The sequence below is a fragment of the Clarias gariepinus genome, chromosome 4 (assembly GCF_024256425.1).
Source record: "Clarias gariepinus isolate MV-2021 ecotype Netherlands chromosome 4, CGAR_prim_01v2, whole genome shotgun sequence".
NCBI classification, from domain to species: Eukaryota; Metazoa; Chordata; class Actinopteri; order Siluriformes; family Clariidae; genus Clarias; species Clarias gariepinus.
Window position 1 is genome coordinate 17,424,210 of NC_071103.1, and position 15,251 is coordinate 17,439,460.

At 37.3% G+C, this 15,251-nt stretch overlaps 1 protein-coding gene and 1 long non-coding RNA gene across 3 annotated transcripts; one reads left to right on the forward strand and one right to left on the reverse strand.

The window, feature by feature from the left end:
• The first annotated feature begins 1,612 nt into the window (after positions 1–1,612).
• LOC128520363 (uncharacterized) lies at positions 1,613–3,710 on the forward strand. Of its 2 annotated transcripts, none has more exons than XR_008357930.1 (3): positions 1,613–1,719; positions 2,031–2,168; positions 3,576–3,710. It is a non-coding gene; the product is annotated as an uncharacterized LOC128520363 (long non-coding RNA). The 2 variants fall into 2 exon arrangements; XR_008357931.1 differs by having other exon boundaries at positions 3,561–3,644.
• A 1,674-nt stretch (positions 3,711–5,384) lies between these two features.
• nudt17 (nudix (nucleoside diphosphate linked moiety X)-type motif 17) lies at positions 5,385–11,568 on the reverse strand. Its single transcript, XM_053494562.1, has 8 exons — positions 11,245–11,568; positions 11,050–11,166; positions 10,359–10,542; positions 10,053–10,078; positions 6,971–7,066; positions 6,601–6,699; positions 6,320–6,456; positions 5,385–5,936 (listed from the first exon to the last, which is right to left on the reverse strand). The coding sequence occupies exons 1-8, from the start codon at positions 11,413–11,415 to the stop codon at positions 5,765–5,767; spliced, it is 1,002 nt and encodes a 333-aa protein (XP_053350537.1). The 5' UTR covers positions 11,416–11,568; the 3' UTR covers positions 5,385–5,764.
• Positions 11,569–15,251: the final 3,683 nt, after the last annotated feature.

Genomic DNA, 15,251 nt, shown 5'->3' on the forward strand with positions numbered 1-15,251 from the left:
ATTCCTGAATACAATGCAGCGTAACTTATGACAGCAATGAAATATGTTGAAATATGAACGATTTAGCCATTTGGAAGAGAGCCGATTATCTTGATGAATTTTTTTTAACGGATCTGTGTTTGCCCAGGTGTTATCACAGCTAGCAATGTCACGGCAGCGCCTGGATTTGGCACAACCAATTCAAATGAAATCTCTGCCTTTATTATTAGCATCAAGATAACTAACCGCATTTACAATGACTCACTTGAGGACCACCAATCAGAGAGCTATAAATTACTGCGCCAGGATGTTGAGAATGTGGTAAGATGTCTAATTTCTTATTAAACAGCAAGAAAACATCAGAAGACAAAAATATTATACTCAAAGAAATGTGTATTCAATGTAACTGACTAAGACTAACATTTTTGTTAAACCTTAAGGATTAAATGTATTATATTTGTTCAGTTTTTTGAGATATATAGATTTACACCATCAGCTCAGTATCAAGAGATTGCAGAGATGACATTCAGGTAAAAAAAAAAAGCTTAAACAACAAATATCTTACAAACAATTATAAAGTTACAATTACTTTATAATTCATATTGTAAAACAAAATCATTGACTTGTTTTTGTAAGCCATGACTTTCTGTGTACCTTTTACAATGGACTTTACGTTCCTCAGCAATGGATCCGTCATTGCTAATGCCACAGTGCTATTTGGAAGCAAGCATAAAAGTGGACAGGCTTTGAAGAACATTTTTGTTACCAATTATCAAGAACATCCCTCACTGACACTGGCTCTTAACATTAGCCATACAGCAGGTAAAAACATGCTTCCTATCATTTCTCATATATTTTTATTTCAATACAAGCCAGTGAGTGGTTTGAGCCCTATGTACAAAATAAGACAATGTTCTGAAGCCACAGTATACCTTAATGTTGCCTACAATGTAGGTTGTAGACTATACATTTTTAACAGATTATAAATACATTACATAGCCATGCATGATTCTAACTCTCGGTATGGGTTTGTCTTTCCTTGTAGATAATGAACCCATTCCTGTCTCATATGCTCTCTCAACAAATATTCTTGAGTTTATCTCCACTTTGGATTCAGCCAGCACCAGTCCTAACAGCAACGCCACCACAGATGTACATTCTACAACTTTGACCTCAGCCAGCAGTGACCCAGACACTTCAAGAGACATTAATACTTCTACAAGTACAACCCCACAATCTATTTTCACCACCGAAGCTATTAAATCAACCAAATCTTCTTTTCACACTATTTCAAATAATATCTCAAGCAGCAGCAGCAGTATTGCAAATGAAACAACCGACACCTCAACCATGTCAGCTCCCAATGCTTCAACCACGACAATGCACCTAAGCAGCAACTCGTCAACAATTTCTACTTCCAGTTCTTTGATCACGACTGTGCATGAAGCCAACAACGTTTCACTCATTCCTTCTTCCACCACAATGGTACATACAAGCAGCAAAACTTCAGCTATGCCTGTTTCCAGTTCAGCCACGACAGTACTTCCAGACAGGAATACTCCAAACATGTCTCTTTCTAATTCTTCAGTCACTCCAGGAAAGACTGTAACCCAAAAGCCCACAGGACATGAAGGGTCAGATATAGTTGCAACAGAGCAGGGTGTGCCCGGTTGGGGCATTGCCATCCTGGTGCTGGCAGCTGTCATACTTTTCTTCATGCTTGTCCTCCTCATACTCCTGGTGAGCCTCAGATAGACTACCAATTCATTCCAAATTTGGCCTAAGGTGCATCATACTGTAACATTTCTTTATGTTTCTTCTTTCCTACTTTGTCTTAAATCCATAATGAAATAGTGAAGATCATGTGATAGTTCTGCACTGAACCATTAAACCATGTCCAGCTATTGTTTTTTTTTTTTTTTTTACTTGTGTTTAATGCATGTTCATGTTGTTCACACTGATGTGCTCTTGCTGGAAATGAAATATGGCTGTTGGCTGTTGTGTCCCAATTGTTTGCTGAAACGTAAAATAAAGCATGCTCCTCCTCACAGTTGCTGTTTTGGTGCTGTTGGTGGAGACAGCGTGGCTTCATGAATGTGTCTGATCCAGACCCGACGGGCTATTATAACCCCGACATTCCTATGTACTCCACTCACAGCACGTATGACTCACACAACGGCAAGTCACTGGTGAGTGAATCTCAATCTATACCTCCGTCTTAATTTTTCACACTCTTTACATAACACAGTTTAGGGGTAATACTTACACCAGAACCTCCACATCTGCTGACCACAGATTGATAATGACATTTTGGCAAAAAAACAATAAGTTCTCTTTAGAAGGCCTGGGACCTGAGTGGCATCAATTACAAATGGATAAGGATGCAACCAGTGATGTCATTTATTTAGACAATATAAAAGTTGTAACAGCATTTGGATTATGTTTGTGGCCACTTCTTTCAGACTTGTAAACCACAAATCCACAAATGACGTTATAAGACTCATATAATTATGTCATTTATTACAACACTCAAATTATACATTTATAGATTGATATAAAAATGTAATCAAGTAATCCGTAAAAAGTAGCCAATTTATTATACAATCTTACAAATTTATTCAGCTCTGACTATTTGATTCTGTAATGCAAATTTACCAGCGCCTCCTTTAATCACACAAATATACACTCACATTATGTACACACAGCTATAAATCCTACATACTTATCCACATGGACTCACATGTAAAGATCTAAACGTAAGAATGGACTCTTACATGGACTCCCCATACATCCCATATCTCCAGGTTCATTCAGGCATAACTGGCTGCAGTTACTAAACAGCCCCCAGTCCCACTTCCCTCCCACCTGTAAAGGGCTCTCTTTGTGCCCAGCCAGCTTTGACAGGGAAACCTGAGGCGTGGGAAACTCTACTCCCGCTCTGTGTTTCTCTTTCCCGCAACTGCCTTGGAGCTTGCGCTTTATCAGACCTCACACTGCACACTACGCATAGAAAGAACTCTGCTTTCACTCACACACACACACACACATACACACAGACCAGTATCAATTAATACACAGTTGTGTTCTTTATTGAGAATGTGCCACTCTCACAAACATTTCTGCCATCTATTTTCTTTAAATGCCCTATAACTGATCTCTATTAAAACTTTTTGTCTAAGGAGATTAATAACTGAAACGTCCATTAAGAAAGAAGGGTGTTATTCATGGTGATTTATATGAATGTGAGCACAAGCTACATACCTATTAAAGAAATTCGCAAGTTTATTTACCTTTCATTGTACATATGATGCTGCATTGTTTAAACGATTGCCACTCGGACTCTGTTTGAAGTCAGTTGCTTCATTTCCCTCACACAAAGAGGCCATTGATAGACCATAAATAAGCCTGCATGCTGTCCGCACTACAACAAACTCGCACAGACCGCAGCTCCCGGATGAGGAGCTCTTTTTTACTCAGCGGAAACTAATTCAGTGAACTATGAAACCATGGAAAAAATGTTTGTGAAATTATTGCACATATTAGTCATTTCAGGAATCTATTAGGTACTAACACTCTAACAGAATCTTAATTAACAGGATTCAGACTCAGAGAGAACTCCTAAAAACCGGACTGGAACATACAAGGTGAACAAGTGAACACCCAGGGCTTAAAGTCAAATGGTGTGACTTTAGAATTAAACAATGAAAGACACAAACTACTCACCAATATTGAGCATCAACATGCAGCTGCTGTTTGGTGTCCATGCTCTACCCTCCACCTGCCAGACCAGCTATTGAAGAGGCACCACACAAAAGCTGTTCACAGACTCTAATGACAGATAACCAGCAGGGATACTCTTGTACAATATTCAGAAAGTATAACACTGATTTCAAAGCAATCACCAACCACTACATACAATACCATATAACTGTCACAGTTGGGCAATACAATCTTCTGTCACTGTACCTTTTATTTGTTTGCTTTAAAATGATTTTCTGCCAGTGATTTGCATAAATAAACTGTGCTGCTTCCACATCACTTAATGTTATCTATTGCAAAATGTCATTTCAGATTGGTCTGTGATTCTTTGCAACAAAGAACGATCAATAACAAGCTTTACTCTTTTTTTGATGGGTTATTTTGTTTAAAAAAAGAATATGTTTAATACAACGATAAAAATAATTTTTTTCTTCATTTTTAACCAAGGATTTCTCTGGTTAAACATTGTTGAATGGGGGCAGGTTTAGGGATAATGAGCTGTGCCAGTGTCCAGATCACCTCGGCCCCGAGGGTCATTGCTTCCTGGAGCTATTGTGCTAATAAAAAGGTTTCTTTGTGTGGATACGACCAGCTCAAAGATTCTCCTGCGGTCTCAAAGGAAAGAAGATGGAAAGAGAGAGAATGTTGATAGACAGACTGTCAGTTCTCCTAGAAAAGTGGAACATTTCTCCTAAAGAGTGTTCCTTAGTAAAAGGAAAAAAGTTTATCCCAAAGGTAGATTAAGAGTGTAAATGTGCAGAATAATCTGCAAATCTGAATTTCGTTGAATCTATGTAAAAAAAATTCCTCTTTTACATTTTTGTGGCTTATTCCCTATCTCTGCTTGCATCCTGTTACACCCAGAACTATCCGGCAGAGGCGGAGCTTTAACTGACAAACATTCACCTGTTACAAGGTGATTGAAAACACTTGTATGGCATGATACTGAAATATTTAAAAGCCATTTGAGGCATTACTCACTGGTTGCACTCAGGGTGGAACAGGGTGGAATTTTCATGCGCCTGTAGCTAAAAATCCATTTTGAATCACAATTAAATGTCTCCCTATTAATAAGTACTTTATTTAGAATTAGGATCTACCTATCTGAACAAGAACAATTTTGTATATGCGTGTATTCTAGAGAGAAATGGTATTTAAAGCCAAATGTAAAATGTACACAGATGCAGGTGCTCCTGTTGTACTGTTACCTGAAGTCTTTTCAAATCAAATTAAAGTGTTAGCTAAAATGACTTAATAAAACATTGTCTCAAAAAAGCTCATGATGTGCTTACATGTATAGTATTTCTTATTGTGCTATTGTTAAATTATTTTAGGCTATTCTGTTTTCTTGAAAAGCATAGAATGGCTTGGGTAATAAATGTCCCAGATATTTATTCAGCAGTTATTTGTTAGTTATGCAACTTGAGGGGGAAAAAATGCTGCTTATCAGTGATTAAAATAAGCTATATCACAGTCTAAGAAATTATCATGGTCCTTATAATACCAGGACAAGTCAACATGACCTGTATCAATGCTTTTGTTGTGGGAAAAATCCCTCCCAAAAAAGACCTGGTGACTTTGTGACATGCTTTATGTCTTTATCCTGCAGCATTCACAGGTTATGCAAGGTTCACACTACATTAGAATGAATTTTAGATGATTTATTAATATGTACAAAAAAAACATAATAAAATAATAAATCAATACATAAAACATTAACTACACTACTTAATTAGTAGGCTAAGTGTATATCTGAGGGAAAACTTTACATTTTAAGCAACTGTAGTCCTGTGTTTTGTATTCACCATTAGTTTGAGAGGTAACAAGAATCTTTGTCGCTCCCTTGTGGCGGACAAACATTGCATGTTCAATTAGATTAATTAAACTGTTTAAGAAGAAATGCTTAATTATAGGATCCTACAATCATCTTTTTGATTGCACTAAAAGATAACAAGCTGGGGGCATTTTAAAGGTAAATATACAGTGCTTATTTGGGTTCCACAGATTGAGAAAGTGTCTGCGACAGTTAGCTCTTCTCACATCTAGCTGCCAGGGTTCTTAGCCAGAGCTCTAAGGCAAACTTGGTTCCGGTGCTGACCCGCTCCAAATCCTCGCCCTCAGCTTGAGCCCGATTACAGAACACTGACACGGGCACTGTGGACTCACTCAGCTCACCCTCAGGAGACACCTCAGTAACACTAGCACAGAGAACACCAACAATGTCACAAATACAAGGACGAGCCACAAGCATTTAATAGTAAGACACTGTACTTGTAATCTGCACTTAAAGAATCTCAGCTATTTAAGGAATTTCACAGAAAGGTCTCCAATAACCTGATCAGCCAATGACCAATTCTTAGCACGACACTCTGATCATGTGTCCAGAGTGACTGTTACGGGAGTAAAATACTAATCAGACAATTAAATCGATGTGATGTTTACAAAAGGCAGTAAAATGTTTGCTGAACTGCTCATTAGTATGCTACAGGTTTCTGTGACATTAATAAAGTCCAGCCTCATCCAAATTTTAAGTAGATGTGTTCTTAGGCATTTATCTAATTAGGAACTGATGTCTTAATACCTGACAGATCGAGGAAGGTCAGTGGGTAAAGGAAAAGACTTTGCCTCCCCATCCACAGCAGATACGATAGCCCTGACCAGTCCTGCATCAACCCACGCACACGCACTCACCTCAGCAGGATCTGGCTTAATACAGGACTAAGAAGAAAAGAAGAAACACATTCACACATACTGTATAATAAAGATAAGCACATACAGTACAGTTACATGTTTTTTCTTGCCTCACTAGTTACATAAGTGTATTTTAGGTAGTTGAGTTTAGTTGTTATATGCTGACATTACCTGTAGTTGCAGGTGTGTATGGTTAGTGCAAAGCAGCATGTAGGTGACAATGTGATGTCTCTGGGGTGGTCCTCGGGAGAGCATGGGCGGGTATACGGACTGTGGATCAGACAAGAGTCTTATTATAATGCCCCACTGAAAAAAATACCATTTGGGATATTATATACTGAATCCAAATGCTGGATTGGAAAAGCATTGGACGATCAAGTAAAATGGTACTCGGCCTAATATGTGGAGATGTTTTGAGAGTATTAATCTCTGGTTTCAGTGCAACTCATATTCTCTCATATTACTATTTCTTTAATTGTTTACATAGCTGCTTTTTTATTTCATGCTGCAATGGTTTGGCCCATCAGCACTCTAAGCTCACCTCCCAGAGGCCCAGCAGCTGAGTGGAGGAAATGTCCTCAGCATCCAGTTTAAGTCCGGTCTCCTCCCTCAGCTCCCGCAGGCCTGCATCTAACAGCTGCAGCAAAACATATGAAAAGAAAGAAGCCATGTGTAATGTCTACAAGTTGGGAAATGTGCTCAGATGTTTATTTGGTTAATAAGCACAAGAAATGTGTTAATAAAGGATATTTACCTTTAACATAAGAAACAAACACAAAAAAAGAATTTGTGTACGCCATGGTTTTTTGGCACTCTTCATAAAATGTGCAAGAATGAATACCAGATACATTTTTGTACATACAGTATGGGCATATGTAGATACATTTTTTTGTTTTGGAAGATAAGATGGTTTTAAAATTCTTACCACACTTACAAGTACTAATCTGCGACACCTGCCCTGGAATAATGTCTTATGAACTTGTAGATGGATCTTTGTTAACTCCTCTGAGCATAACATCTTAAGTTTCTTTAAGTGAGGGGCAAGACATTGACGGGTATTTTTTAAAAACTTAGTTTTTTTAATCACTCTGTCCACATGAAAACTCAAAAGGCCGTGTTAAGTGCTGTCAGGAGCGTCCCTAATCACCAGGAGGCCAATCAGAAGCTTAGACAAAACGTCATTACCGGTTGTGCTATGAAGAAATCATCCAAAATAGGGCTCAAATGATTCCTTGAGTAACTCGAGGAAATTCAATTATAAAAGTGTAAAAAAATTCTGCCTCGAAGCTTCTTTTAATTAATTTTAAAAGCTTGCGTTATGTGTTTGCGCATTTATTTGTTTGGCGTGACACAGGGCACATCCGGATGCAAGCCGCCAGTAAACACTGACATGATCACAACATGAAGAAGAAGCGCTTACGTCACCCACAAAGTGGAAGGAGACACAAAAAGTTAGCTGTGTAGTGATGGTGAGATGAAGCTTCATAAAGCTCTGAACTGAAGCCTTCCAGCCAATTGGTTCACAAAAGGGTTCATTTCTCGAGGCTAGCGGTCAAAGAATGTAAGACAAGCAGAAGTGTTGCTGTACGGTCACGGAAATAAGCTGCTCAGCCGGAGCTAGCGTTCACTGATCAGAGCAGACACAGGGAGATGAGTAACTGTACCGGGAAACTAAGACCTTGCGCTTACAGGACAGTACTGGCGACATTTCGAAAGTTGCTAAGGTTTGTCTAAAAGTCGCTAAATTTGTCGCTATGCGCCTTTTTGAGAAAAAGTCGTCCAGTTGGCAACACTGGCCTTAATGTGGGGCCTCCCTAGTGACAGGGAGGAATTGAACACGACTAAATTAGGGAGACAATTGTGGAAAAATCCTCCAAAAAAAAAAACAATACTATGCACGAATTGTGCGGAAATTTATATATATATATAAATAAACCTCGGATTGCGATTAACACGGTTTGCGAGTGTTCCGCAAGACGAGCAAAGATTTTTAATAAACATTAAGTTGCACAACTTAATATAGTTATAGTATTAGCTTTTGTATAATTATTTATTTTAATGTGTGCCTTAGTTTTTTTGATACTTAAATTCCTTTAAAATACCTTTTTTTTATGTTTTGCATCTGAGAAAATGCTTTAAAGTAAGAATGTATAGCCCTTAATGCACTTAATTCATCTCAGTCAACTTTATGTTATTCTTTGTATTATGAATAATAACAAGGTTTATTTTTAATAAAATGCTGTATGCATTTAAAAAATAGAAGTTAATTTTTCTAAAAAGAAAAAAACAAATTAATCTTTGTTTCTCCTATATATTTAACGTTGCTGTTTAATTAAGCAAAAGTACATTTTATCTGTTTACTTGATTAATCGATTACATTTACACTCAACTGCTAAAATATTCGATAGCTACAGCCCTAGTCCAAAACCGACACTATCTGCAAGGGGTTGTGTCTTTGGAGTTTTGTATGTAGCAGCAGTGAGCTTTGTAGGCACCTCTGTTCATAAACAAAGCTGACGTCAAATCAAGGAGACAACGACAAAATCGGCACACAAGGTGACATTACTCACTCACTCATTGTCCATACCGCTTGGGTGACGTTACAACAAGCCAAAATCTCTGTTCCTCCTGTCTGTTTCCCCTGTTTACTTTGAAAGGAGTTTTCCAAAAGCTTCTGACAAAGTTGACCAAGTTGACCAAAACTGCATTTCCATGTCGATTAAAGGCCAAAACCACAAAAAAAAAATCTGTTTTTAAAAATACCCAGCTACCTGTTATAAACTGTCACAACAGATATGCTTGCTCACAAACTGCTAAAACACATAAACTGCATAGGAATGTACATTATGAGTGTAGTATTAAAGAAAACCTGTTCAATTATACATTCCTTGTTTTTTTATATTTAAAATGCATTCATAAAAAAACATTTTAAAAAATTTAACACTGAAAAAAAACAACAACAGCTGCTTCCAGTCACAATTTATCAAAAAAAAGAAGATAAAAACAATCATACCATGATATACTTCATACACATGCACAAACTTAGCATCTCAAGGTGCTTGATCAGATTAACAGCTGGGGAATTTGGAAATCGAAATAACAACCTTAAACTTTTTGCCTCCTAAGCATCAGGTTGTGATACCTTTCTGTTGTGGCAGCATTGCCCTTTTTTTAACAATTTGTGCTACATTGGCCTTTCTTTCGGATTGAACCAGGCAAGCTGGCTTTTCCTCCCCACAGGCATAAGTAAGCCTTGGGTGGCCATGATCCTTCCCCCAGCTTACTGGTTTATAACTGATAATCAGTGTTATTCAGTTCACCTCTCTGTGGTGTGAGTGTTGCAGTTTTTTCACTAAACATGCTCTTGCTAAGCATTGCCAAAAATTTAGATTTGGTCTGACCCAGACGAAGGATTGCAACAGCAGTTTCAACTTGTTCTTGGTTGAAACTTTTATCATGCAACTAGGCTGATGTCATGAATGTGAATAGTGACAACATTAAACAAACTATCAAATAATGAAAACATGGTATTTAAGTCATCCTTGGTTTGCCTAAAGATACCTTTTAACCATTTTATTAAAGGGTGCCAATAATGTTTTTGTTGACTATAGGTCAAATTGTACCTTTTCATCCAGTTCCACATGCCCACCTGCAGGATATAAGAATGGCATTTAGTCAGCAATAAGAACTGCTTAGGTATGTCAACAATTACAAATGTGAAAAAAGTTAAACCATTACAGCTGCTTAGGTATTTAAAAAATTAAGGGCATTTCAGGGAATAACCTTTAACCAGAGAGCTTATAAAGCCTGAGCCTACAAAAACAAAGCACGCAATTTGTTCTCTCCTAAAGCTGCAGTTTAATGTGACACTTAGAAAAAAAAAACAGAAAGAAAGCAAAGCCACTCTGCAGTCTTAGCATCACACTCACCAGGTGGGACCCAGACATTGGGGAAAATCCTCAGGGTATGAGCACGCCTGGTCAGCAACAGCCTCTGATTGGCTGACTGCAGCAGTATGGCCACGCCCACATCCACGCCTCTGCTGAGTGTGCACGGAGGGAGCGAGACCGCCTCTGAGGGAGACAGCAATTTGATTGGACAGAACGGCGCCCTCTAGAGGCGGAAAATAAATTTTATCCACAAGCAAATACCGGAAAAAGCTGATACATAACAACACACGGTCAAATCAGCATGTCTAAATGTTATTTTACATTCCAGACCTTCATTTTTTTTTACTAAATCACAGAAATTCAATTACAATATGAAAAGTATAAAAGTACTTCAGAAAGATTCAGGTAAAAAAGATTAAATTTAACAAATAACTATCAAGCATTCAATAGAAGTTACACAATATAAGCAAACTTAACAAAATATACAATTAAATAATAACAGTAGACAGAGTAAACCGAAAAATAAACATACAAATAAATAACCAAAAAAAAAGTAAAAGAAAACAGATTAAAAAAATTAACTAACTAAATATCAGGAAAGAAGTCAGTGTTTAAATCATAATGTTAAGACAAAAGCACAGAGTTGCCAGATGACATATAAATGATTAATCAGTTAAACTATGACGTAATGGGGTAAAGAGCAATGACGTCACCCGAGTTTACGTCTAACCTGAAGAGGCACGCCCCTCTCCTGACTTCCCTCAAACAAAAGAAATCTGTTGTTCTCCAAGGCATAATTCACAGTTGTTTGGTCTTCAAGATTTCCAGTAAAATGTCCAGTAATGCTCTAGGAAAATCAAAACACCTGTCAGATAATGTGTGCAAGTCTACATGTGTGTAGAAGGGTTGAGATTGTTTGACTAACCTGGACAAACTGGGCACAGTATGGAGCTGTGCTGTCTTTGGATAAATGCACCAAAATTCTTCGTACTTTCTCCATTATTAGCAATATAATTAAACTGAATTTAAACTCATTAAGCTGTTTAGCCAAATAACAACAGACCCGATATAGCCCCAAATGTACCTTAGCTTGCATACATTTATTGTAGAAGTTAGTCCAACATGAGTGTAATATATAAAATGTAATATATAAAGTAATCCAAAATTAGTTGTCAGTTAGTGAAAATACTAAACAATAAAAGCCCAACTGTATCAAAAACATTGTGTCGCGGTTGCTACTAGACTCTCCTCTAAGATGGCTGCCGATTTTTTAAAATAAAAGCCCCCACTGTTTCTAACCCGTTGTGCATGAAAGGTAATTTATTCACCCATGTACAACAGAAAGTAAATAAAACAGTATTGTAACAGGAATATGAAAGGTTATTAAAGAAAATTGTTTTATTCACTACTTTACACGGGTTTGTTCCTCACTCTGCGCTACTTTTATCAAGTCATATATCAACATATATCAAGGTCAGAAAAGTATCCAAGCCTAAACAACGCATGTGTTACTTGACAATAAATAATCTATTCCTTAGAGAGAGTCTGAGGAGAAGTCTGCAGGAAAAGTGCCTTCTTACCTATATTTCTCAACAATATTGTGAACAAATCAAAAACAAATATGCGCTTCCGTTTGAATAGGGAATTTATACATATGTGTGAAATATGTATATTTTATGATGCATTCCTGTGTTAATGCACCACACTTCCAAGAGAACTAGTTTATATAAAGTAATAATAGCAGCTGTTGTTAGTCTTTTTGCTGCTCCCGTCGAGGGGTCGCCACAGCAGACCATCCGATCCGCGCACAAGTTTGCCACAGGTTTTTCGCCAGATGCCTTTCCTGATGCAACTCACATTTAATCCGGGTTTGGGACCAGCACAGCATCCAGTGGCTGGAAATTGATGCCGGGCCTTCCGCATGGAAGATGGGAAAACTACCACTGAGTCAGTCGTTAATAATAGTAATATATTGGCTAAAACATTAATATTAATGCGTATGGTCTATACAGTTAAACCTTGGATTGCAAGTGTAATTTATTCTGGAAGTTTGCTTGTACAGTATATCAAAGCACTCATATATCAAAGCGAATTTGCCCTATAAGAAATAATGAAAACTTTGATGATTCGTTCCACAGCCCAAAATATTCATATAAAAATAATTAATACAAAATATGAAGTAAAAATAAAACAAATTAACCTGCACTTTACCTTTGAAAAGAATCATAACTGGTGTTAGACATGAGCAGAAGCAGATGGGATTCTTTTACCCCCATTTACACACACACACACATCCGGAATGACTCCTCTAAACAGATTCATCTCCTGCACTGCTACAGCTCTTTTTTTCCTTACAGAGGCCGTTGTTGCAGTACAGTTACTAAAGAACTGTCATTACACATGAACACAAAAAAAATTTATAAAAACTGCTCTATGCACACCTACGTCACAATGTTATAGTAAAGAGTACACGCGCACATGGTAGTGATGAAAAGTTTGATTTATTTTTGTCACTTGGTTCTTTGAATCTTGTTTATCAAAAATTAACAAATCTTTTTTTGAGTCATTTAGTTAATTTCGTTCTTTTGATCAGAAATAAAATAAAAAGACTTCTAATACGTCTACATACACAAATTTTGGCTATAGTTTCAGTAATGCAAATATTACAATCAGCTAAGGACATATTATAATAAACAGAATGAGTAGCTCACCTCTCATATTTTCCAGTCTAAGTCTTAAATCTATTGCACTACATAGCATCTATGGGAGTCAAAAGAACGATTGACTCGGAGTACACGAGTCATTAAGAAAGAATCAATCAATTCTGTTTCCTGTACTTAACCTACAGAGGTTTTGTGATGATTTGCGCATGCGCACCCAGTAGAAAATTAACGAATCACTCTCTGAGACTACACATTCAAAAAGAACAAATCTTTCATGGACGACCCATCACAAGCACATGGATGTTGACTATATGTGTGACGCATGTGCACTGAGACATGGGATATGATTACTCACAATCCCACAGCGCAAGAGTGAGAAGAACCATTGGCTCAGTTATGATCACGTGAAGCCGAGACGTATATCAAGACCTCCCTCTTTAAACAAGTTAAAATTTATTTAAAAATTTGCTTGTCTTGCAAAACATTCGCAGACCAAATTACTTGTAATCCAAGGTTCCACTGTACTTGCAATAATGTTTTGTTCAGTTAATTATAGTTAATTACACAGTGATGCAGCAGATAGTGCTGCTATTTTACAGCTCCAGGGCTTGGAGCTCTTGAAACACCCCTTGTTCGATGCTGAGCTTCCCTGCATGCTCTCCTTGTGTGCATGTGAGTTCACTCCCAAAAAATATAACTACTGTAATGGCTTGGATATGCTGAATTGTAACCCAATAAAATTAGACAGCTTGTTAAAACAGCTGGATTCACTTAAGTCACTTAAACGTAATGCTTTGGTGACCAACAACATATAAATGTACACACACACACACGTATATACTGTATGTGTGTGTGTGTGTGTTGATGTACATACTGTACACTACTACCATATTTGCATCTATCAATCAGTCTATTTATCAAAACCTTAGGGTGCATCTCCTTGTGCTTCTTCTTGAACAACTACTGTAAGAGAAGCAAGAAGGTGTATTAAAAAAAAGAAAGAATCAACCATTTTTATTTAAGCACAACGATAAAATGGCAGACCCTAAAAAATTGTCATACTATAGTAGGTGATAGTTTTAGACACAGGTGTTGATGGCTGATAAGGCATTAAAGTGTTTGTCATTATACTTGCTTGTATGTTGTTTGTAGGTGCATGTTATTCACAAGTTCTGACGCGTGTCTTTAGTTACACAGTGTCACTGACGACATTAGACGTTTCGTTGATTTCTTTGTCTCTTGTTTTATTTTCAACATCAAAAACAACGGTTGTTACAGTTTCTTGCATAAATCCACTGTAGTCACGACAAGTCGCTTGCTGTGTTCTGTAGCTTCAATAGATTACAGTTACAACAACTTATTTTACTGTATTCCTTTTAGCTTACTGTCTCACGTTATCACGGTCAAAAGCTTGTGTGCTCCACACCTTTCTGTATCCTTCCGTGTCTTAACAACAACTACAACTAACGTGCGTGATAGACATGGAACTGCATAACTGTGGGATGATGTCACAGAACAACCCATGAAGTGATGTCACAATACAAATTATATTTATGATACTTAATGCTTAATGCTTAACTACTAAACTGAAATAAGATAAACATAACAACAAATCACAAGAATAAAATATGGCCCTTACATTTCCAGCCCCTAATTGACAGGCAGGAAGACTGACAATTACACACATTTTTTGTTTGTTGTTTTTTTTTCTTTTTTTTTTTTTTTACAATTGGGCCACAACATTTACTATTGGATTAAAATTTGAATTAACTTTCTTAACACTTTAGAATTAACTTTCTTAACACTTTAGAATTAACTTTCTTAACACTTTAAACATTTTTTTTTAACGGTTTAACTTAAGGTATTCATATTGCTGCTTACCAAATGAAAGGAACATGACTACTTTATAAGGTAATTAACAGTCCATTTCACATATCAGGCACAGCTTATCGATGGGTCTTTCCAGGGTACTGGTTTTAGTTTTGACCAGTACACGCCTCACAAGTCCTTTTTTATCAGGGAACACTTTCGTGATCCGTCCGACGACCCATGAATTTCTTGGAGAAGACTCATCAATTATTAGAACTACGTCTCCAATCGAGAGGTTTTTTTTCTCACCTGAGACCATTTTTGGCGCTCCTGAAGCAAGGGCAAGTATTCACGCACCCATCGCTTCCAGAATAGGTCGGCAAGATACTGAATTTGCTTCCACTTGCGACGTGCGTAAGTGTCCTCTTTTTTGAAAAGACCAGGGGGCAAGTTTGGCTGT

Bases quoted from the DNA above. Each gene is read 5' to 3' on its own strand.
- nudt17 (XM_053494562.1), bottom strand. From the start codon at position 11,415: ATGCAAGCTAAGGTACATTTGGGGCTATATCGGGTCTGTTGTTATTTG. The intron at 11,167-11,244 runs GTTAGTCAAACA...TGATTTTCCTAG, and splicing joins ACTGTGCCCAGTTTGTCCAG to AGCATTACTGGACATTTTAC. The intron at 5,937-6,319 runs GTATTAAGACAT...TCTCTGTGCTAG, and splicing joins GACCTTCCTCGATCTGTCAG to TGTTACTGAGGTGTCTCCTG.